Here is a 26,579-nt window from a genome sequence, read left to right as displayed (position 1 = left end):
TAAGTCAATGCATAGTTTAAATTAGTATCTATATAATAGTGCGCCCTTTGTCTATTTTCTATTCGTATATTATTAGTATGTATACGATAAATATCTCTAAAATAATATTGTAATGACACAGAAAAATTACTCTTTTGACTACGAATCGTAATTGGTAGGGTTTTATACTTGTATTAATTTATATAAGAATTATTTAAAATATAAGTGTACTCACTTGTATTTTTCTTGATACTCATTTAACAAATCAGTATAAATTTTATATAAAAATTTAAACCGCTATATACTACTAGTACATGAGCACTTTTATGTATTGTATACAAATTTAAAAATGTATAAAAAATAAATGTATAAACGTTGAAACAGTAAAAATAAATTATGTAATACCAATATTTATTGCACGACATTAAGGTCTCCTTTGGAATGTTAATTCCGCAAAATAAATATCTTGATAAAAACGACAAATTGCTCAAAAGTAGCTACACAAACTTTTCTCTGTATTTATGTTATTTTTCGTTGCGGGCGATGTATCGTTCGTTAGGCGCTGTTATTATGAGTCGGAAGAGCTCCTAATGAGGAAAAACGTTTTTCACAATGATACCGGACTGAAGCACGAAGTTTTGCTTCTAAGCAACTTTCTCGAGCAATTAACTGGTTTGATACCCGTGATTTGTGGTAATTCGAAGCCGTTTTGAGCATTTAAGCTTTTTGGGCCTTCCCTATCGATTTTCAAAAGAGGTTTTTTTATTTGACTGTTATTTTATATATATGTTACAAAGTATTTTTGATTTAAAAAAGATTTAATAAATATGTAAAACACTTTTTTAAACGAAAAGTTTTTGTGTTTTGAATTAAAGGATATTCAATTTAAACTTACATTTATCAAGATCTATTTCGACTCAAGACTATATGAAGACTTCTTCCTTTTAATTTGTTGTAACACAGCAGTCAAGATAACAGTTTACTAAGAAATTGAATATATAATACGTATATCATATAGCAGATCTCAGTTTTATTGAGTTTATTTGTCCCAAAAGTCATATGAATACCTACATGTAGAAGTAACTGATAACAGCTTCTGAGTTCGATAATTTACTTCATATATAGCTGTATTTATGTGTATAATGTACTGTAGAAACATATCTAAAATAAACTCTTCCCAGTTCGAATTTATATGTAACATAGTCTATCTATAATTTCAATATCAATTAGTGAACGAAACAAGCGAGTTACCAAGTTGGACGAATCCACGATTGTATTATTAGTTGCTATCTAGTCGTATATATGTTTGTCAGATGACTCTCGAATCACTGATTTCATTTTGGCAAAACTTGGAAACCTAGATGAGTAGGAACGTTTAGAGAATTTGAAACTTCGTATTTGGGAATATTAATCGTAGATGCGAGTATTATATTGGCATTTATTAAATATGTTATCTGTGTTTTTTGTTTATTTTTTGATAATTTCGTCTCATGAGAAATTTAAGTAATAATAAATAAATATATTGTACGAGATGGGATGCTGCAACGTAAGCATCGTACTCACCTCGAAGAAGACTTCTGAATACCGTAGAAATAACTGTTGGAAATGACAAACATAAAGTTTGTTAATTTCTCGATATCCAGTACTATAAATAAATATGTAAAGACTAAAATCGTCAAACATTGTTGATTATCGTTGTGATAAACACTACATAGTAAATTTAAATTAATATTCAAAATACAACCAATATTTTGTTATAGTTCACACAAACATAACTTTGTGTCACCAAGTATCCTTTACGAGTAAATAAAAGTGGAAATATATGTCATATTTCCATCGTTCAGACATCAAACGTGTTTATACGGGGTCGTGTATGTTTGCGATGTTTTTTTGGGTATTCGCTGACGCGTGTGTGATACCGGCAATAAACATTCGTTACAAGCCCGCGAGATGCCAAACGAAATATGAGAGAACGTGAAAACACTTTATTTAAACAAGAGGATGTTTATTAAGCTTTAAATGTTAGTCAATAAATAAAAAGGTGAGCAATTTTATTTGGACTGATAGGAAGATAATTTTTATATATTTCCATAAGTATCTCGTAATTATTGTGTAAATTGATGAGCGTGAAATTAAATTCTCATTAATATGAAGGAATTATAAATTAAGAGTATTAAGAACCTCATTGTTAATAATATATCTTATTGTTAATAATATAGCCTCTTGAAAATGTAGTAGTGCCGTAATAGTGTTCATTCTTGTTGAATTTGTCACGATGGACGAATTGACTGGATTTCAATTATTCACCTATCAGAACATAATGTTTTTGAAAATTTGTTTGGAAATATATTCTTCAGCTATTTAATTGTAAATTGATGCGGGCATGTTTATAATATCGTTTTTTATTAATTAAAAAGTTTTTTTTTAATGTAGCATCTATCTGTGAAAGAGTCGTCTGTTATTCATTTCTATATTCATCTATACTATTGTTGGAAATCATTAATTCATTAGATATGCGTGTCAATTTCGATATTAATATAGCTTTTATATGTGGTCTATAAATAAAATAATTAAACAAATTAATTAAAATACTTGACATGAATAAAGATACAGAGATAGATACATACAGGGAGTTCACAATTCTATTTATACCTATCTAGAAATACTGTGAACATTGGTGATGTAATAACATATATTCAATCAAATAAAGGTATCATTCTTATATAACATTTGAAATAAGAGAATATTCTATAAAGAAGATACTTACGAGCAGGTACGAGTACTGTGTACAACCCTCCATTAGCGAAATTAAGATAATGTTACAATTGAGATAGACATAACATATTACAAACTCGAGCTATGTTTAACAAACAACTTACGTATACTTTTTGCTTGATGCCGGGACAGGACCGAGAGAACTGAGCAACTCGAATCTTTAGTCAAAACCACACATTTCGTCTTTGTCCAAGGGCTTTGAAATCTGCAGTGTGGCTTTCGGTCTACCGTTCATTCATATAAAACCTTATTTAATCTGTATGGGGGCTGATTTTCAAGAATTTTGAAAGTATGTGTTAATTTAGATATGATTAAATCATCTAATGATAATTATTTCAAAAGCAGTTGTATTTTTTGAGCGATACTTGGATACCTGATGTAGGAAAGTAATTAAAGTTATTATTTTTTTTTTTTTTTTATACAACTTAGAATGGCAAACAAGCTGACGGCCCACCTGATGGAAAGTGGTAACCGTCGCCTATAGACATAGCAGTAATGGACATAATAGTAATTAATACCCCCCATGTTGCCATTATCAGGTGTACCCAGTAAATTCACGCCATCCATACAAACACAGCCATGCAAACACAACTGATTGAAACACGAATGCCTATAATTTGAAATGATTTGAAATATAGAAAGTTTTTTTTTAAATTGGTTAGGTACATATCTAAAGTTTAGATTTTTTAAGTTTCATTATAATATGTGTAATTTTGTTACAAATTTCACATTTTATGTATCTTTTAAAAGAAGGAAGGTTTTCAATTCGTCCGTATTTTTATGTGCATTTTGTGTGATATATTCGCTTGTACTAAACCGATTTTGATAACTATTTTCAGTCGACAAGAATCTTCACTGTGTTTGAAGTATGAAGTAAACTTCACTGTATATTTCATATTCATTTTACCACAATTAAAATAGCTTTTTCTAGCGGAGAAAAGTCTTAAATATTTTATTTGGTATGTTTTCGGATGAAATCTATACATGTGCTTCCATATATATTTACTGATATATTATTACGTTTGTACCTTTATGAAATAGTCATAAACTTCGGATGCGTTATGGCAGAACATTTCACAAAAGTGTCGTGTAACTTGTGAAGATTGTTTGTTTTGACGACAACATAAAGAAGCCACACACGCACCGTATTGCATCTGCTGACATAAAATTTAACAGTTTGCCAATTTTTGCGCGCGTCATAAAAACTTAGTAGAGACCAACAAGCCCTCTTAAGAAACAAACCGTGTCGGTAAGGGGAATTTTCTTGTGTTTTTCGGCCGCGCTAACAAGGGGCCCCTACATGACCGGAATATTTTTGTCACCAATTTCCTTAGACGAACGGCTTAACACCCCGGAAAAGTTACTTAGGCTTACCTGAGTTCTTTGCGGCCCTGTCAAGATATCGTATATTTTATGTACCTTGCCTGTTATTTATTAGCCATAAAGCATTGAAATAGGGTTTTTATTTGATTGCTTTTTATTGGTCTTACTTTAATAATACAAACTATATATTAATTTTAAAACGATGTTACAAAGATAGACAAATATGTCGGTTGTGATTATCAATAAAAGGTTTTTTATAATACGCTGAGAATTATTATTATATTGTAGTGTACAATATCTATATGTATATGATGCATTTGAGAAACTGTAAACAGTTACTTGAGATATTCTTCAACGATCCGTGGGCCCTGGCGGGTTGAGGCCTATATATCACTTAAAACGACAGAGCATAAATCTATGGGGGCTGTCTGCTGGTTATTTGTAGTCGCCACGTGAACCGCCAGTTTCGGGTGAATATTAACGATATCGGCAATTTTCCGCAAGCTTAGTCCCATCGCAATTTTTCGCCAATTGAGCAATCGCATCGAATCGCGAGGGCGTGATGCGACCAAAACTGTATTAACTGTCGTCTCGTAAAAAAACGTTTACACGAGGTTTTGTCACCTTGTAGCTACTGATCTACACGATAGCATATATAAGATAATGTACACAATATATCTTATATATGTTTTTTAATTGTTAAGAAGGCGAATTAACTAATAGTCTACCTATGGCTGCAGTCATCCAAGAACACTTAAAAGATGAGGGGTATGCCAAGGCGTTGCGGACGTAATAAAAATTTACAAGCATGTTTTGAAGAGTTTCATGCTGTAAAGTTAATTATTCAGAGGGCATCATCTAAACATAGGTTTCCCCCATAAGGGGGGGTTTGCTAGTAGTTGCCATGCTTGGTAGGCACGTTAGCAACAGCAGTTAGGCTGTCCATTCTTCGACCATTAGGTTTCCTTAGTCCTGTCTACGACATCCACGGAAAAAAAGGGGTGGTCCATTCTATGCCGGGATCACATGACAAAGAGTAATAAATGGGAATAATCCATTCCAAAATCCACATGTTTTAAAATAAAACAGTGTATGTGTACATATGATGTCCGTGGTGTAAAATCTATGGTGTAAATTCTGTGGTGGTAAAAAAACTGATAACGACATCATATCGCCAAAAAAATATTGTGGGATTGCTAAAAATAAAAAAATGAACAAGAAAGGTATGTAAATTGATTTGATACAAAACGTATGAAACAATCACTGTGATGACACAACACAACATTTATGTTAATACTCGTAACAAAACAGATTTTTTTTTATTTTCTGTAACGAAATTCAATTTACATAACAGCTACTACATTAAAATGCGATTTGTAATTAACTTAATTAAATGAGATTCTATTCATTTAGTCGTTTCGTGAATATAAATTTATGATAATGCTTGTATTTTTTAATTTTTACATGTATTCCAATTTATCCTTTGTATTTAAAATATAAATATAACTTTTATAAATGCCACAAACGTGAAGTCAACATGTTTTTATCTTGGTTTAAATAAATGGATATACCCACTGATGTCTTACATTATTATTGTAGCAAAAGCAGAAGAGTCTTTAATGTATTGTGTGCTTTTACAAGTAAAATGTATTGAATACGGCTTTATTAGACTAGGGGTTGGACACAATGTTACGCTTTGTTGTCATAGCAATAATGGTTTCAAAAAATCCTCGTAGATTACCGTTAACAGTAAATACGACAATGGACTAGAACCCTCTTTGCTGAATAGTAACAAATGGTGTTCAAAATCTTAAAGGAACATTCAATCTAGGTAAGCGAAATTTTCTGGAAATTAACCTCCTTGCTCTAAATATAAAGCATTATTACATTTTCTATAGGATATTCTCATAGACGTAGTATAACGTACTGATATTCTGAATTCGAATGTGTTTTTTATATTAATGTAATGCAATATATATATTTGTAATACGACTGAAAATAACAAGCTGAATAAAAAAATAATAATAAAAAAACTCAAAACATTTCTTTTATCCTAGTTAAAAATCAACTCGGTGATAGAAAATCATCGATATTTATTTATCTATACAATATTTTGAAACAGAATAAAGATTTTAAATATAATAAATATTTATTATATCTATATTCTTTGCAAAATGTAACAGCCAAATTTCGTGTTTGTTTTTTATGATTGAAACTATTTAGTAAACCGTTAAAAAATAATAATAAATACCGATTATACATTGTTGATACATTATACAATACATATTTTACTATACCGTTATATTTATTAATTATCTTGTTTATTTTCAATATTCATAATGCATATGCATAATGCATATAAAATATACTCATTCATTCATTAATGATGATGAATTATATATATTAATGATTACTTATTTAAATGTTGTATTTATACTTAATTGATGTTTAAAAATGTAATAAGAGAGGGAGAGGTATATGGATAGGCAATATTCACCGAAATCAAAGGCAGGCTTGAAGATGGCCTTAATAAAATAAAATTTGGTTAAATTGTAATATTGTACTCAGAAATTTATAAAATACTCGCAAAACATTTTGGACTTATAAACTGCATTTAAGATATTTTATAAAAAAAATGTTACGAAGTAAGTTATTGAAAATTTGAAAGCTTTTATAGAAATGCACTATAAACAACTTTATATAGTTACTACTTTCTAGGTGTGATGTTAGCTTGTTTGCCATCCTAAGTTGAATAAATAAATGCACCAAATTGAGAGGTTCCATTTGAAAGATTATACTCCTCATAATTATAATTTAGTATTATTTGGATATATAATAAAACATAGTTGTATAAACACAACTATATATAGATACAGATATAAATATACAGATGATAATTTTTTAAAACGTTAACTGTCCACTGTTGAACACAAGCCTTCCCCTTAAGGGGGGTTTTGCCAGTAATTGCCACGCTTGCCAGGCAGGTTGGCAACCGCAGTCAGGTTTTTAGAGATGTTTTAGGAGGGACGCTGCTGTCAATCCCTCGACCATAAGTCTTAGTCGCTTTTACGACACCTACGGGAAAGGAAGGGGTAGCCTAGACTATACCGGGACACACATGGCGAAATGGCAATACAAACCTTTAATACAAAATCAGGACCATAAAATAAATAATTTTAATATTGATTTTGTTTTTTTTACACACACAGCCCACCTAATGGAAAGTGGTAACGTCGCCTATAGACATGAGCAGTACCATGGACATAACAGAGTATACTGTTTCGCCCATGATACCCCCCATGCGTTGCCATTCTTGAGGACTCAGGTGTTATTCCTCTGTACCCAGTAAATTCACGCCATATCCCACCCTTCAAACCGAAACACAGCCATGCAAACACAGCTACTTCATGGTTAAAACACGAATATTGGTACCAAGCAATCGACTTTTGTATCTGGTAATTTGGTACATGGTATTTAAGATTATGAATATTAAATATCATGTTAAAAGATTAGTGATATATGATTGGTTTCTTATTACATAATAACGACTTACGTAGTTTTTTTAAACTGAGATTGATTGATACAAGAAATAGAAAATCACATTAATTTTACTTTCACGTGATGATAAACGGCCGTAAAATATTTTAGTTTCTACAGGATGAGGAGTTACTATTACTGAAAATGTTGTTAGAGCTTAATCATAATTTTTTCATCCATTGACTGTCCATTGTTTATCATATAGCTTCCTCAATAGAATCAGTCTTACTCTGAGTCGATCGAACTTCTATTGACTTCCTGCAACACGTTTGAGGTTGTCGCTCGGAAACTTACTTCTTCGTCGAGTATCAGTACTTCTAGATATATAGCTGGGCCATTGTCACTTTTGTCACAAAGCTTTCTCTATATTCTTAAAATGTAACTACTATTGTAAATTTTTGAGTTTGTCTGTTTGTTACCTTTTAAGGCCTTAACAGTTTAACCAAGCATTATCAAATTAGATATACACACTCTATAAGAAATGGAAAAGGATATATGCTACTTTTTAATTAGTGTCAGTGAATATATTTCGGTCACGCGAATTAAGTCGCGAATAAACGCTACTTACTAAATAAAACACTTTTTTAAATGACTTTTAACCACGACGCTACTATAAAAGATCACAGTATACTTACAACCTTACTTTTTATGCAACGTAGGGACGTCAAGCACACGCATTCTGTCTAGACGTAGGTAGCAAACGTTATTTTAAAATTGCGAATATCACTACATACTTAGATTTTTTACACACCGGTGACTATGTTCACAATATAACTCGTTTCCTTTAAATCTATTATTTTACTCGCTTAGATATTTGTTATGCAGATAAATCACGTTCTAGATAGGATAATTTTTGTCTTGAATTATATTATTTTAGTGAAAATAAAAAAAAATTATACCACGAAGGTGGCAAACAAGCATACAGTTTACTGATGATAAACGTTCACTGTAGCCCAAGAATACCTGCAACACCACGAATTTCACGTGCGCGTTGCCGACCCCGAAGGAATCTTAATATGCCCTTTTGGGGGAACCTGATCACTGTAGTCTCTAAGAAAAACTACTACATTTGCTTATATTCCGCATTTATAGTTTAATTTTAATGCCATTTATAATCTCCAGAGAGTCAAATATAAAATCAGTGGTAATGGTAGATATTGGACTTGTTAGGTTATTTACAGTTTCCTAAACAATCGGTTACCATTATAAGTACCGTTCAATAAATCAATGATCCTGAATGATTGATTTGAAGTGACGTCACTCAAAGAGAGGACTGTGTCCGTACAATATGAGAAATTTCCCTGGAGTGAATGGAAATCTCATTATGAGTAAGTCCACATGTGCGCTTGACAGGTGAATGATTTCATATATTCGTTTATACCTCGGACATAATAATATGTATGTTCAAAATAAGAGTATAAAAGTGGAACTGAAATCAAAGAGATTTTTTTCAAGGAAAGTAACATATTTGTATATTATTTACTTATAACTGCATGTCATGACAAATCTGAAGGTAAATAAAATATTTACCATTGTGATTTATTTATTATAATAATTTAATATTATTAAACATCGCACTATCTTATTTTGTTATTAATAATATTTATAATTAACATACAATCATATTAATTGTCTGATTCACAAGTTATGATACCCTATGTTTTGATAAGTTATTCTCTTCCAAATCAAGAATTTTGATTAAAACAAAGACACGAGTGGTAATTTTTTTTTAAATAATGTAGGTAACTAAAACGTGTCTCTGAAAGCAAATGTTAAGTATATATTCGATTTATCCAGTGCTGAAGTCAGACAAGAATATGAATATTCAACTGCAATGTGCAGTCACACATTATATTCACGATAACAAGGTTCGTCAGCAAAATAGAACGGCAGTCGTCTGCTTCCAACGTAGGCGCTGCGCTAACAGATTGTGCCTAGTCATTTTCTTTTGTTCTTTTACTTGGCACGTAAGAATTTTGCGATTTTATTTTTTTAATATAAAAAGTAAAGTAAGCTTACGAACTCCATATAAAAGGAAGTTGCCTAAGAATGTTTTCAAGCAGACAAACTTTATGAGAGTTCGCCGAGTACGTAAGCCTAAAAGTAAAAACTTAGGCAACCGTTAGATTTAGCTGATTTCCACTTTGCAGCAGAACTCGCATGTTGCTACTTACGAGGTCTTCAACTCCCAAATCCGGATCCAACAAGTTCAATCCGAGCTAAACAAGTTCCAACTGAAATAAGCAGCCGTCGCACACTTGTTTCCTTACGCCTGAGGGATGAGAGAAAAGAAAGAAAAGTGGCGGACCACCCGGTTATCCGTATGGGTGCATATGCAAGGGAAAAGCTGGGCGGGGCGGCCGGGCAAATCTCGTCGGTTCAAAATGAAGTTACGGATTCGCACAGAAATTGTGTTTTATATTTTTCCTCGGCATATGACGCATGAAAAAAACTTCGAGATAGTTCCTCTTTTATTAAATGTGGATAGCGAGTCGTTCTGCAAAATCGGTGAATAATATCCTTTTCGTTCATTGTTGCTCATATATGTATGCATTAATGAAAATTGTACATTGTATTATAGATAAAACTTTGAGGAAAATATCTAATCGAATAGTAAGAGTAGGATAAATACCAATATATACGTATTGCCTACCTTCATTTAATGTCGATAATCTTATTAACATCAATAAGAAATTCAGGTACAGGCGGACTGAGATAATACGAAGAATACATAAGTAGTTATATAATTATGCAAATGACTACCTATTAGGTTATGCTTTTAGTAATGTATACACTTCTCTACCTGTATATAAGTGATAAAAGAAAGTAAAAGTTTTGGTGTAGTTGTGGCAAGCTGGACATCTTTGCATTTCGCTCCAGGCAAACAATTTGTCAAAGGCCTTGACTATAACGAAGGTGGGCGGCAGTAAAAATGAAAGTGTACAGAACTTATTCGAACCTATTATTATTATCTATTGTATTCACATTATCAAGGTGTAGGCAACACCTGCCATGCAAACTGCATGTAGGTAGGTAAGTTGGTATCAAATTGACACCGAGTGAATTGTGACATTGATAGAGTTTTAGTTTTGTAACAATTAATACTATTTGTCACGAACTCATATAACCAACCACTTCGTTATCTACATTCTTATGAAATTAGAACCTATTTCGACAATTGCTTGATAAATTACAACAGTTTAATTAGTAGCCATTTTTAAATAAAACGTTAATATGAAAAGTTTTTATTACAATATTGTAGCAAAATAAACATTTAAAGTACCACTAGAGGTCATAACACAATCATAAAAGTCGTTGACCCAAAGCGGTTTCGAAATGTCCACAATGTGAAGATTCTCCAAAACAAGTATTTAGGTATAACAGTAAGCACACGGTTTAGACATCAACGGCCATAGACATCGTACTAGCTCGTTTATTACGTATTTCTAAACATCGACATTGCTGAGATAGTCGAGTGGAGGCGATAGGACGGCGACTTGAGTGGCACGCCTCGCTCTGGACGCACGCTTCTCGATTCTGATATTATCTTAAATAGGTACAGGTGTTTCGAAAAGTTATATAGACTTTAAAAAATTATTAACTACACTAGTGTTTTTTTTTTATTGTTGTCTTCCTTTTGACTATACTTATATTAGTAGCTGATAATGTTTTCTTTTGTTTCAGATGTCATCGAAAGTGAATTTGTTTGCTTGAGTGATTTGACTGTTGAACAAGAAAGAGTTTTACTCTTAAATAACGGACAACTGTGTATTGAAATGTGAATTTTGTGTTCAAAGTGTTTAAATCTAATTTGCTACGTGTGTAAATGTTGTTTATTTCCCCGATGAAGTTTCACGTGTAACTCGACACTTCTCGCAATTGGTTTTCTGAAAATCTCTCACCATGGAGACGGAGGAGCTTACAAAACTTGTCGATGGAATATATAAGGTAAGAATTTTTCTGTGATAAATAACTTTGTCTTTTTAATAAAATTGGTAATTCTATCCCCCAAAGAATTGAAGTATTCTGTCAAAAAGCTAAAAGTCAGTAATAACATATATAATATTTTTTAATACTAAATTTCGTTGTTGTCTTGTTTTCTCATCTGATAATTTATCTATTATTTTATTTGATTTACACCTAATATAGATAACAACCGTAGACGGTCAGCTTGTTTATAATATAATAAAGACCGTAATTTAATAAATACTTTGTAATATAAAAATAGTGTTTTTAAGTAAATATGGTAAGTATTGTTTTACATTGATAAAATAATTTATTTTCAATATTATTGTTAGATAATTTGTCTCTCATTCATCAATATGTCCACGGGCATGTTAAAATTACTTTTGCTATTACATCGGGCTATATTAAGATTATATTTTATTTTGTATAAAAATATTAAGATCGATATTATGTTGTGTTTTATAACAAAACTGAAGTCTATTCTGTTGTATTTTGGAATTATATATGTATTACAAACGAAGTACCAATATTGGAATTTCATAATGCAAATCAGTGAGTATGATATCAATATTTATGTAGGGATTCTAATAATGAAAATAGACATATACTCATATTAATCACGTACTGTCATCAATCAATTAAGTGCCTACATTTGATTCATATATTAGTATTATATCACGACTAATTAGTAATTGCAACATTAATTTTAATTATTAGAATATGTCGTATCATCGTTCTTATGAAAATCTGATTATTAAAATTAGACTTATTACTTTTTTAAGGGAAGGATATACCAATTAGATAGTTTTATTATTTTATATTGAATAAAAAACGAAAAGCCCGTTGTGTTTAATTAAAGGAATTCTAAATTTGTAAATATCAATTTATTCTATAGGACGAATACACCTGCCGTTAAAATGTGAAGGTCACGCGGTCAGCCGAAGTTTAAATGTCGATTATAACATTCCGACGTTACAAACTTGAAATTCGATTTCTCTACCATGATTATTGTATAAATATGGATATTTATCGCATTCCTTCATAAGGGATATCAAGACTTTCCTTTTGTTGATTTTTTTAAGGTCATCACAACTGGTTTTGGAGAAACGCTCTATCTAATTATATAATTTACATTGGGCCTTATTTAAAATTCGTGGAACATGAGTTTCTACTAAGAACTAGTATTCTTCAATGGAGTGATCCGACTCGATTCGAGTTCCGGGTTCAGTTCTCGCCCAGAATTAAACTTCATGTATAATTTATAAGAGGTATTGAGGAAAGAATTGTTGGTCCGTCACAAAGAATTTAAATTTTAACGCGTTAATACCGTGAAAAGTGGGTCCAAACGGCGACCGTCCTTCACGGATTTCATTGTAATTTCTATTACTTTTTTTATTGACTGCAATATTTCCACGCATACACTTAAAATTCTCTTTGAAATATGACGGCATGAGTGTATGTCGAAAAAGCCACGTGATTCTCAGAGATAATGCCATTATTAATAACTAACTAGCATTTTTTTATTTCAAAGACTTTTTATGAGATTATAATTACTATACATATTTTTTTTAATATAAAATTTGCAATAATAATTATAACTATTCTTTGTGACTTTTTAAAAGTGACTAATTAATTACAAATTAAGTAGTTCTTTCGTTTTGATTCAATTATAAAATAATTATTTGTTTTTATTATTGTTTAATTATTAAAAATTACATATATATTTTTGTTTTAAATGTGCAAGAAAAAATCTCTAATCCTAAGTGGTTTCTGAAGTGTTCTCTATTCATTATTTTTATAATCAATAATTTAAGTTTTTTTTTTCATTTATTTAACTAAAACAAGATTAATTAATAATTCAGACAAGGTTTAGATAAAAATATTTTCGTGTTCTAGTGGCAAAGAAATGTCTCTCAATGTTGATATTAAAATGTGAAAGAAGGGAATCTAAAATAAAAGCAAAGTTATGAATGAACTATGGACATAAAATTAATAAAAGTATTCCTTATTGCATCGTACAACTAACATAGTTATTATTAAACGACATATACGTTATGAATAGGTATTCTACATTTTACATACGGTTTTTATGATTCTTAAGTAGTTTAATTTAAAACTGTGAAATTTCTGCGGTCGTAGACTTATAGACCGTTAGCTTATAGAAGTGAACGTTGTTATTATGTATTTTTTGAACGCCTCTTGTGTATGATTTATTGAAATAGTTGAGATATAACTTACCACGAAATTATTCTTTTAACGATTTTACAATATATTTATTAGTAAGTTTTTGTAGAAGTCTTTTGAAGATTTTCTTAAATTATTTATTAACTTCGCTAACACAAAAGGTATTAAACCTTAATTCTCAAAAGTGACTGTAGATGATAAGTAGCATAAGTATTTATTATTTTGTGATTTCTGTTGTTGTATATAATTATTTATAGGCGACAGTTACCACTTTCCATCCGGTGGGTTGTCAGCTTCCCGTTTCTAGTAGCAGATATAAAGATAACTCTTGCATAATAAGCGATTATTATTTAACTTTCACAGTCCATTAACACAGAAAAGGTAACATTATTATTGTCTATGTAGACGATAGCGAATGGTTAACCTGGATTCTTCTGACACTATTTAAAAATAGTTACTAAAAATTGACTATGTATAAGCTAATTGGTAAGCAAAGAGCACTTTGCGTTGGAATGCAGACCCGCCTGTAGGTGAAGTCATCACTTTTCACATAGAAAATCCAAGATCATTTCTATATGAGCAAACTGAATAGGTATTTGAACTTAGTATGAGAAGAGTATAAATAAAAATCAACTGTCTTTCATATGGCACGGGCACGCTAACATATATTATCCTCATTTAAATAATACCAATTTTGTACTTTATTATTCCATACAGAAGTAAACGAGCGTACAGCAATTAGTTAATTTTCATATTTCCGACATTTAATCCAGATGTATAATCGTTAATGACGCTACAACATTGTAACAGTTTCGTTGAATATTTATAATATTCTAGTGAAAGTTATGATCGAATTTATGATCGAATCTACGTCTAGATAAGTTAATTGGATTAACATGGCATAAGAGATTATTATATTCGTACATGTATACGACATTATTACCTACGTGTTATAAGAGAACAATTAAACAATTATAATATATATAGATAGGGAGGAAAGGGATTGTTCGTTATGGAGAGTGAGAATCCCATTGCTAGCAATATACCCTGGAAATTCATCATGATGGGATAACTGGCCTGTTTTCATTCTCATCTATCACCCTTCACTGGTACTCCGCCGGCGTATCTCGTTAGCGCAGGCGGGGTTACCATACCATTTTCATCCATCAAAAAAAAATGTATAGATAGATGAGTGTTTGTTACTGATCCATGCAAAACTACTAAAAAAAATTAACGCAATTTGGCACTTTTGTATTTGGTAATTTAACACAAAATATACTTTATGTACCTACTGATTTTCGCGGGTAAAGTTACGGTATACAGCTAGTGAATAGTATCAAAATAATTATATTTATATTTAAGATTATAAAAATATTTTAGTCAACATTGTTTTGATTTAATTATATCATACACAACTTATTATATATACTAGGAAGGAGTCAAGTTTTTATCCACATGACAAAAAGACAATCCAATTTTTAGTTATCCTCTGCTCAATACTTAATTATGAAAGATATGCATGTAATATAATAACTTCGTCTTTGTGTTTTATCCGCCATAATATAAAACTCATAGAGTAAGTAATCACCACTAATAGAATCCTTAAAAACACGTTACATATTTCTAAAAGTGTGGCAATGCAATTTTTTTTGATCGATAAGCAAAAGATCTTAGCCTATACAGCCTTATGCTATAAGCTTCTTTACATCAAACTGTCAGCTTGTTTGACTCTTAAATAATAATAAAAAGGTATAACACTTTCAGTATTTTGTATATTTTATATATAGTGCTTGTCAGCTTATGACCAGATTGCATAAAAACTATGTTCATAATAACCGACATAAATAAGTTTAAAAAGGTAATAAGAATCCACTCGTTTATAAGTTATACTTAAAACAAGAAATTCATTAAGTTGTGAGTATAAATCACTATAAAATATTGTTAATTTAAGCGAAGTACAGATAACGCGTTTTACTTAGAATACTAAATAATATAGATAATTTATATTTTAATCGACTTAAATTTTGTACAATTTAGTTTAATCGCACGTAGATTGCGTAAATTTGAACATTTATAGCTCATTTTAGCTACATATTTATTTTTATCACAAGTTAAAGTCAGTATTTACATATAAATTAAAAATTAAATATACTTTGTTAATAATTAATATTTTTGTTCACATCATCAGTGTACTAAATATAAGCTAAAATCCGTAGCTTTCACCGAGTGATTTAGGAAAATTGCTAAATTTGACAAATCAAAATATGGTTCATCTGTATACGAAACATTCAAACCCATTCTGCTGTTTAAACGTAATTGAGTAATAAAGAAAATATATTTAGATACTTGTACATTTATAATAGTAGGGTAGATATTTTATATTGAATTATAACTTTATATGGGAAAATTCGATTATTAAACTTAGAAATTTTCAGACGAAGTCAGTAAAGCTTCTCATTACATATTTATCATGACAAGTTCTTTGCGCTATAAATTTTATATGAAAAGGCTTATCGTATTATACCAATTTATTAACTGTCATCCTTCTTACTCTGAAATCTGAAAATAGTTATTTGAAATTGTACCTATTATTGGTACTAGTATACGTATTTAACTAAGAATTTATTGATATTGAAAATTATTAAAAAATAATAATATAGCATTATAATAAAAAATAGAAGTTTCAATCATGATTATCGGACTAATACAGGAATACAGCCAAAGTTGATAATGTAATATTATCAAAATCAATTCAGAATTAAGAAAACAAATGAATTGAGTATATCTTCCTTTTTGAGGTCGTTTAAAAATAGTGGTTTGTCACAATAAACAAAATAATGCATTGAAAGTAGTTTTATTACAGATGTCGCGCGTCGAGATTCAAAACACGTATCACTAGGTTTTTAAAATAACTACCAGTTGACCATGACTTGAAACACAACATCACAAATATCTTGACATTTTACGAGTGTACGTTGTACGTATCTTTTTACCGACAGTGGTGCAAAAACAACATTTGTTGAACTAAGGTGTACCGATAACACTATTCAATATATAAACTATGTAACGATATGTTTAATTAATTATACTCGTAAAATAATAAACGATAAATAATTGTCTATGTCATAATAACCGAAGGCTTGTAGATAAGTTGTCTATTTACCTATATTTCATTTACTTGTGTCGTAACTTATTGATATTAATTAACGGATATTAATTAAAACAACACTTGCCAACCAATTTTAAACTGGAACCATCATACTGTTCTTTCACATTACTTAATTTACAAAGGACTTATAACCACGAATTCAATTATAAATATTGGATCACAAACTTTGAAGATAAAAGTAACAAGAAAAACAATGTTCATTTTCTCTCAGCAACCACAAATGTTTGATATATAATTTTGTTATTTTTTTTGTAATATTCATGAAAGTCTTCATCGACGTAAATTATCCAGTTCACTGACTTCAGTGACAAGGGTGGGAAATGTAATGGAAGATTACTATAAAAAAGCAAATGAATTATAATGGGAATGAAATAATTATACAAAACGTTAATGTCAATGTTAAAATAAATTAGTAATATCTATGTAGTAATTCTAGATGGTAAAAATATCGTACATTAGATGTACTTTCCATCAGAGCTGTCAACTCATTTGTCATTCCAAGTTACATAAAAGAAAGTATATAGAACGAGAAACAAATGTAAATCCAGATATTAGTGTAATACCTAATTAAATATTTATTTCATAATATTTTGTTATATTATGTTGTTATAACAAATGCGATTTCTATAATCTGATTTTATACAGTATACAAAAAAATATCTTTAAAACGCTTGACACAAACGTGTAACATAAACGAAAAAATCAAAAACATTTTAATTAAAAAAATATGATAACAAAGTACGTGACTGCCGTAAATTTCGCACTTTTTACTTCGTTGTCACTTAAATGGAAACGTGAGGGGAAAATTAGGACTTCATGCCTCAACAGCACAATTACGTGCGACAAACTCGAATTGTGCGACATAAAATAAAATTGATCACATTAAAATATAAAATTGTTGACAATAAAAATAGACATGATCGTGGAATAATGAAATGTTTTACAAAGAGAAATAAAATGTACTATTTAAAGAAATTAGAGTTAGTATGAAACGTCACCGCAGTGATCTCTTAACAGTTATTATTATTTGATTTCAAAAATATATTTATACTTATTGTATTATTTTTTTTCGATATTAAAATAAATAAAAATTGATTTATTAAGTATTTCAACTAACCACATGCTCGTATATTAGTGGTCTATTTTAATTTTAATTAAATGAGACGTTTCATCATAATTATTAATTATCAGAAGACTTACATATTTGTAACTTAATTAATTTTTAATTAGAAGCTTCATGCCGCGTGAAAATTATCCATGTTTCCAGCATTAAGCTGATGCTGTTAAATAACAAGAAATAAAAACGAGAGCCCTCAATAATATTATTATATCTGTTTAATAAAAGTAATAAGATCAATTTATCGTTCCAAGACCATGTTAACTAGATGCATTGATGACGTAAGTATCTAAATATATATGAAAACGAAGTAAATTTAATAGTGTAAACTATGAGATTAATTGTAATTTACAAAATTCGGGTTTACATGCCTATTTATTTTTAACTAACTTTATTTTTTTTATCTATGAATATTACGCGATATACATAGCCTAAGAATAGTACCTACGGTCCTGCATCATATTTACCAATCCATTTAATCATTGATTTTTTTTAAATTAAGAAGTGATTTTTCCTTCCTTTGGAAGAATAAGATTTATATGCAATTTTGTATCATACTACATAATTTTATGAAATCGAAGTTGTTTTTTTATTAAAAATATTTTATGTTCAGTAACTTATAAATATTAATCTCCTAAGTTCCAATCATATTTCTTTGTAACCACGAGCTTATTATGCAAAACGGTTGTTTTCTTAACCTGGAGAGTGCTTACTGTTTTGGTTTGCCCTGAAGTTCAAATATTATAGTTGCAATTCTATCATAAAGCTTTGGTTATTATTTCACTACTTACATTTTTAAGATGGAGAGTCGCCGCGACTGTAAAATTCACTAAGTTTCGTTCTGCTCTGAACAGCTGTTGTTGGTTTGCTACACCTCACGACCCTAGACAGTGGCATATACAACCTCTGAGTTTTGACCTGAATAGGTTTTTGTATATATATTGTTGTAATTGGGATGTTATTTATTACAAAAATTGATACAAATATATAAACAAATGTTAATTTGTTTTTGGCTAGCTTTTTTTCTGCTATCGGTGAGTTATTAGATAATAAAGTATAGTATCCAGGCGACCGAGTTTCGTTCACTCTCATTATTTAATTGAATGGTTCTTGAAAACGTATCTATAATTGTTTTTTTTATTATTTCACTACTTTAAAGCGATAAAGTAATATTGATGAAAACATTAAGATGTTTTAAGATTAAGATATCATTTGACCTTTTTTAAAATGTGTTGTGTAAAATTGTTCTAATATAGATCATATCTATATATTTCACAAAATTGAATGAAAATAATTTTAAGTAATATATTTCTTATAACAGGCTTAAAGTAAACTCTACATAAGCCTGTCTATACCTATAACTTAGGAGTTAAATAGCGACTGTATTAAAATTACAGTCATCAAAGTGTAAAATTCCTTTTATAAATGGATAGGTTGTGTTACTTTTTTATGTAAATACTCAAATTTCACTTTGTTTAATTCCGTAATTAAAATTATGTTATTATTAAAAAAAATAATGTACTATCTCCAAAAACATCAATGAGAAACATTTATAAGTATCATAAGATAAATACCTATTACAAACTCAATTTTACTATTTAAAATACACGTAAATCAATCTGGTTAGTCTCACAGTGATAAATATTATTTAAACGTCTAAAAAATGTAAAATTATAAATTTAATATTACAAAACATAATTCATTGTACGAAATCGTATTTGTAAAAAAATTGGTCTAAAGATTATGCTGTGTACATTGATTATTTTTCTTTCCGTTTCTCCATGCTGTATTGAATTTAAAAAGTCAAGGTTGAGGGGACATCGAAATATGCGTCACATTTGTCTTAGTACGATATCGCGCAGCGCATCGCACTGATCTACCGTCACCAAATATATTTGACCCGCGTTTCTCTTACTTACCCAAGGAGTTTATTTTATTCTACAGTTCAAATTTGTTTGGCTCCCGTGAGCCTGTTTCCTCTACAAAATGAGATTGCTCTGCGACATTAAACCGACCTAATGTAAATTTTCGTCGTTCCGCTGTATCTGTTTGTTCGTATTTGTGTTTGTGAGTGGTTACCATAGAGTTGAATATTAATACAACCGGTTACTTTAAATTGCTTTGTAAAAACATCCGTAAAAATATTCATAACGTATTTTATTGTATAGAAATAGTAACGACTAAATTAATCTCTCATGTTCATTCATATTTTTTTCTTTTTATGTGGTAATTCTACTAAATTAGTTTCTGTATTTTCTATGGTCAATGAGGATAATTTGTGTTAGTACAGTGGGTCTCATTCCCCTGGGATAACATAACGTAAAACGTAATGAAGGTTTAATAGATCCATTTGTTTTCATTCAATCTGAAAGCTATTTAACAGGATAATATTTTTTCATATAGTTATATTAAAAATAAATAGCTTATACTTTACGATTGTCGTAATAATGTAGAACTTTATTTGATACATTTGTTTTTATTCATATCTACTAATTTATTCAACTAATTATGTTTCTACTCATCCTAATAATGTTCTAATAATGTTCTAATAATGTTCTAATAAATGTCCTAATATTATACCACGTCTACTACAAGAAAACTATGCGGATTTGCCTTCAAAGAACTCGATTTATCTCGTTATTGTACGATGTCTATTTATTAAGAAAAGCATTGGAAATTCTCGCACGACGTTGAGGAACCTATGTTCAAAATATCAAGTTTATATTATAGTCCCACAGATTTCCTGATTAATTAGTGGTACATTAACTTTTATTATCTACAAAGATAAATTAACACATAACGAGGTTTATGATATAATTTAACATTATATATTTTCTACCTTATTTTCATTTGTCTGTGTTGTTCTGATTTACCATCACTAGAATTATCGTTCTATACCACATGTATGTATTTGTGTTGGTAAATATATATATATATATATATATATATATATATATATATACATATATATATATATATATATATATATATATACATATATATATATACATATATATGTATATATCCATGTATATTTATATATATTTATGGATGTATATGCATTAGTAACAATATTTGTATTTATTTAAGTAGTTAATGCACCACCTATTTAATTTTTGTTTAGTCTTATGGTTGACTATTAAAGAACGCCGTTAAGTATTAAATTTGTCCTATGTACACTTCTTTATAATATATAATTGGGCATTAAAATTTAAATAAATAAATAAAAATAAATTCTAGCTACATTGCTACGTGCAGAATACTACAAATATAAATGATATCGTAATCGATGTAAATTTTGCGGAATAATAACTACATTTCAGAATTATATCTATAGACTATATTTATAGACTTGTAATAATATTGTTTTTATTGGTTGACTAGCTTTTTGTCCGATACTTTGTACACATGGAGTAAAAAAGTAAGAAATAAACTATTTTTAAATGGCGTATCAAGATAAAACATACACTAGATTTTAAGTAAGATATTTAGAAACACAACTGTGAAACCCGCACCAATTTATTATAGTAGTTTCTATGTGATGCTGAAACAAACATACAGACAGACAAAATTTCTAAAAAATACTGTTTTGTAATAATTTTACTTAAATATCTCTCATGTTCATTATGAGCTTGGCGATGCGATGGACCTAACTGCGATTGCCAAACTGCCTGCCAAGCGTGGCAACTACTGGCAAAACTCCTCTTATAGGGAAGACTTATGTCCAGTAGGGGAAAAAAAATTCTCATGTTCAGATATCATCTACTTATATGTAGCTATATTTCTTTATTATTAATCCTTAAAACAAAAACAAGTAATCTAAAATCTAGAGACCCATTAATATTCCGCTAATGCAATACTCTGCAGATATCTATTTTCGGTGGACATTCTGCACACTCACGGGCCCTGGGGTCGCTGGCTTCGCTTATTTGAATAAGAATGAACAAGAACAGCATCCCTCGGGATGCTGCTAGACGCTGAAATTCACCACAGTCCACTCGGCCCCCACTCGTAATGTACGCTTCGTGGTAGAATAAATTAGTTGTAGATTTAATTAAAATCTGTAAAATTAACTTTTGTGTAGTAGAATGGTCGAAGCTAACGGTAATGCATATTGATTATTAGTTTTACAATAATAAATAGTATCGTATAAATAATAATGTAATAAATAGCAGCATATGAGAGTCTACAACATCATAGAAGTAACGTTAAGTCACGAACTTGAAATTTCCCTTTCTAACAACAGATGGTTGATATCTTAATGGCAGAGAAAGTGCTTCGCCATTCTGGTAACTTAATTTGTGATGCTTTAATAATTTGAATGTTTATCAAATTCTTATTAGTAATATAATGTTAGTTTCTTTATTTGTTACTTTTTAATGCCTTAAAACTTCAATTAATCGTTGTGAAATTTATATATATGTGTATATATATATATATATATATATATATATATATATATATATATATATACACGAGTATATATCTCCTAGTCACGCGGACGAGGTCACAAATAAAAGTTAGTAAAAATAAATTTACGTCTTCATTTTCCATGAAGTCTTTAGTATCTACACTTTTGACTTGGATGTAAGTATGACTCTTGAAAGTAGCACTGTACTAGACTCCTCCAAATAAATGGAAATATAATTCAAATTCAAAATATCTTTATTCATGTAGGTCTATTCCAGACTCTTATGATATGTCAAATTTACCGTCAGTTCGGAATGATTTCTAGACGAGAAGAACTGACAAGAAACTCAGTTCGTATTGTTTTCAAATAAATTTTATATTTGTTTACAATAATATAGATTGAGGTCGATGTGTTCCCTCTAATATGGTTGAGTGCAATGATGGCTAGCTCATCCGTCATACTCGTGAACGGGTGCTGCTTGTGGGGACTGGTCTGTTTGGGTTACAAACCCTGATTAGACTATTTGCTTTTGCAATAGCATATGCTGGTGGTCATTCTATTCTCCCAAATTTGAATTTAATAATGAATCTATATTATTGTAAATATAATCATGATTATTTTTATGGGAAATATTGGTAAATATCTACTGGGTCCATACATATAGGTATAAGAATAGAATCTAGTTCAACGAAAACTTTTTCGTATTAAGTCTTCTGTAAAATTTTCTATATTTTTTTGGACGAGAAATGTAAAGAGGTAATTAGTAATACCTACTCCTTTATCGAAGCGAAATAATATTTATATAAATTGTCGCATTTAAGTGTAATGTCAATACGAGTATTTATATATATAATTTTGACTAAATCCTTTAATCAGGCGAAATGTTCATACGGCATACATAATATAACAATGCCATCCTGTGACGCCTAGGAAACTGGATTGAGTAACGACCGATGCTCACCCGCGTTGAGGACTCGATTTGTCGGGCACAACGATCACGACCCGGCTGATGGACGGATATTTAAATATCTATCTTTGCCGTGCTCCACTCGATCTCCCAAGATTTTGCTCACTTCGCTAGTATATACTTTCATTTTCCTCTCACAATGGGGTCCGTTTAGCTGAATTTTGTCGGTACTTATACGTAATGAGATGATATTAGGAAAGGTTCTTTAATGGTACCTCAATTTCGTATGTATCATTTATCTACATTAATTGCTAAGATGTAAACATATAACATATTTTATGAGTAAAAATAATAATAATAAAAATTAACAAGTCAAAACTGTGAGGTCAAGAAACATACGAGTATACTTGAATGCTCGACACCATTTTCGGAATACATAAAGATAAGAAAGATTATTCATTATATCAGAATATATTGTTCTATTAAAAATTTAGTTTACATTATAAAAATATATCTCCTTCTAAATTGTTAATGGTATTTACGAAATAAACAAACAAATATTATGATTATAATATAAATTTTGTTTTCAAATTTAATACCAAATACAGGATACAAATCACAATTTATATCCTGTAATTACTAACAATGTATTGAAAGAATACATTCAAATTTCCGCCATAAAATATACATATTCATTTATTCTATGTTGATTCACCATCGCATTTTATACTACGATTTTATGTCATCCAACGAAAAGCTGAGAACATAAAGCCATCAATATAAAGGCTTGTCGTAAAACACAGAAGTACATCGGATCTATGGCGGGAGAGAAAATATAAATAAAATTTGTCTTTTGGCCCGCATATGTATTTAGTTTACGTGTATTCGCCCAAATACAATTTTTGGAAGGAAATTGCCTCTCCGTACAAAATGGAAGATGTGATATTAAATCTGGATGACAGTTATTAGGACACTGTAGAGTGCTACTTGCTGACTCGCTGTAAAAAGAATTCTGGATGAAATGAGATATTCTGCTGACGAAATTTTAACGAAGCGTAACGGAACTTGTCGTCTGTATCTTCGTAACACATTTTAGTTGACAGTCTTAATGTTTACTGTTATAAACAATGTGTAGATTTTAAACCCGTATTAGAGTTTATAAAAAAATGCTGCTATATTCCTTTGTTCTATTTTCTAAAGTATAGCGAATAATGATCTTCAACAAACAACGTATTCACAGCATATATTTTTGTAAATTTTAAATTTTTGACATATTAATATATTATCTACTATTATTACTATTATACAACAATAAAAAATAAGTATACAGAACAATAGATCAATACAAGCTTAATAAGTAAAATCGCAAAGGCTTATTGCTTCGATAAAATGTCTCTAATATTATTTTATCACTTAGACATGTATATATTTAATTTGCCACCGATAGTTCTATTTACAAAACTTAAAATGCTGTAAAATTATAATTATAAACATAATTTAGTGAAATCTTATTCTAAAATCAAATGCGGCTTATATTTAAGCCATTATTTGTCGGCGAGTAGAGCAACACAGAACAGATGTGCGAGGCCGGATCAGTAGCACTCTTTGGGAGATTAAACAAGAATGGAAATAAATACGCCCAAGGGTTGCAACATCCTCGTGCAAAGTAGAATTTATTTTGTAAATGTTGGCCAAACTTGCCTTTTGTATTAAGTATAATAATAAACATTTTTTTTTTGTTTTCTGCCTTGCCGTAAATAACGCATTAACTTTTCTCAAGGCAACTTTTTTATGTAAAAGAATTTATGTAAAATTAATAACGTAAAAAATATATTTGGAAAAATTTATAATTTGCAATTTTTACTACAGCTTTTACAATTTTTAATTTAAACAATTTTTTTATTTAATAAAAGCAAATATAATTGTATTAAGATTAATCAAAGCAAATTGTTAATATCTATTAAGACTTTTAATGCTAAATTATTTATTAAACAGAATATATATGTAATAAATATGTATTAGTGGTTGTATTAAATGTATTTTCCATATAAACGTTAAAAAGTTATTGTATACATTTAGTATATATTTATAAACTAAATATTGGAAATGGTTTATGCCAGTAATTTTGTTAATTTGTTTAGACATTATAAGAAATGAAAACATTGGTAGGAATAAATTCCATTTCCCTTTTCGCATTTTATGTGAATGCGTGGGTTATGTACAGAACCTCATAAGCTTCTGTAATCCTAAACTCCGTTCGCCCTTAGCTTGATCTCTGTTCCATTTTTATCAGTTGCCAGTCTGTAAACAGACGTAAATTTTGTTTCCCTTAAATCCGCTTAACTTTGGACTCAACGCTTTTTAATCTTGTTATAAATTTGCACCAACGTTATAAATTTTCAATTAAAGGAGTTTGTCACTGAGCTGTTAAATATTTGCTACATCGTTTTACTTTTAAAATATAAGTAGTACATTATCTTTTTTTTAAACATAGCTAAGGTTTAGGTATCCAAAGCTTTAAGTCCTATTGCTCTATTTGCATATATACAGTGTATAGTAGGTATGTAATATCTATAAAAATAGCTTTGCTAAAGAATAATTCTTTATAGATATGATAATGAAATATTCTGATTACTGTAAAAAAGTAAAATAAAATCTATATGTCTATAACACAGATAAAGATCACAATAGAATTAAGTTATAGGATTAAAGACTAGATGCCCCAACATTTATATATTTTTCTTTGCGAATACAAAACATACCTTTGTTTCTTCAGGTTTCGCAAGGTTGTCACAAATTTCTTTGCGTTTAACAAATAATTTTACTATATGACGACATACAATTTACGTGACATACATGCCAGAATACAAGACATACGTTCTCACAGCGACGTCTGTAGCTTGTGAAGTTGCAAGCCCTGACTTAATGGAACACGAGTTAGACGCGAGCTGTCAGGGCGTCAACATAGTTATTATTGTTCAATTCAGGGTGTCAGTTCTACCTGGACCTTTATTCTTATATTGTACTTATAGACTTTATTTATAGTAAAATAGTAGTATTGTATAGTTTATTCGTTTGTGTTAGTTTTTTTTTGTTCTTAACTTATTCATACTTTATGTAAAATCGATTCTTCTAAATTTGAGGCTATAAAATTATTTTATTTTCTGGGGTGCCTCATTTATTCGTAAACTGTTTGTTTTCCAATGAAAGT

At 29.7% G+C, this 26,579-nt stretch overlaps 1 protein-coding gene across 3 annotated transcripts in view; it reads left to right on the top strand.

Moving 5' to 3' along the window:
* The window catches only part of LOC113511946 (uncharacterized), a 191,638-nt gene that overhangs the window by 134,479 nt on the left and 30,580 nt on the right, over positions 1 to 26,579 (top strand). The window contains exons 1-2 of one of the 3 annotated variants that reach the window (XM_026895678.3): positions 11,051 to 11,170; positions 11,299 to 11,562. In XM_026895678.3, coding sequence (XP_026751479.2) covers positions 11,518 to 11,562 — 45 coding nt within the window. In that variant the 5' untranslated portion in view covers positions 11,051 to 11,170; positions 11,299 to 11,517. Of the gene's footprint in view, positions 1 to 11,050; positions 11,177 to 11,298; positions 11,563 to 26,579 lie in introns of those variants that run through there. The other 2 variants (XM_052903464.1, XM_031909321.2) reach the window with 2 other exon arrangements.

The sequence above is a fragment of the Galleria mellonella genome, unplaced genomic scaffold, assembly GCF_026898425.1.
Source record: "Galleria mellonella isolate WM207_F2 unplaced genomic scaffold, CSIRO_AGI_GalMel_v1 utg139, whole genome shotgun sequence".
Taxonomy (NCBI): Eukaryota; Metazoa; Arthropoda; class Insecta; order Lepidoptera; family Pyralidae; genus Galleria; species Galleria mellonella.
This window is presented reverse-complemented; position numbering and strand designations above follow the sequence as displayed.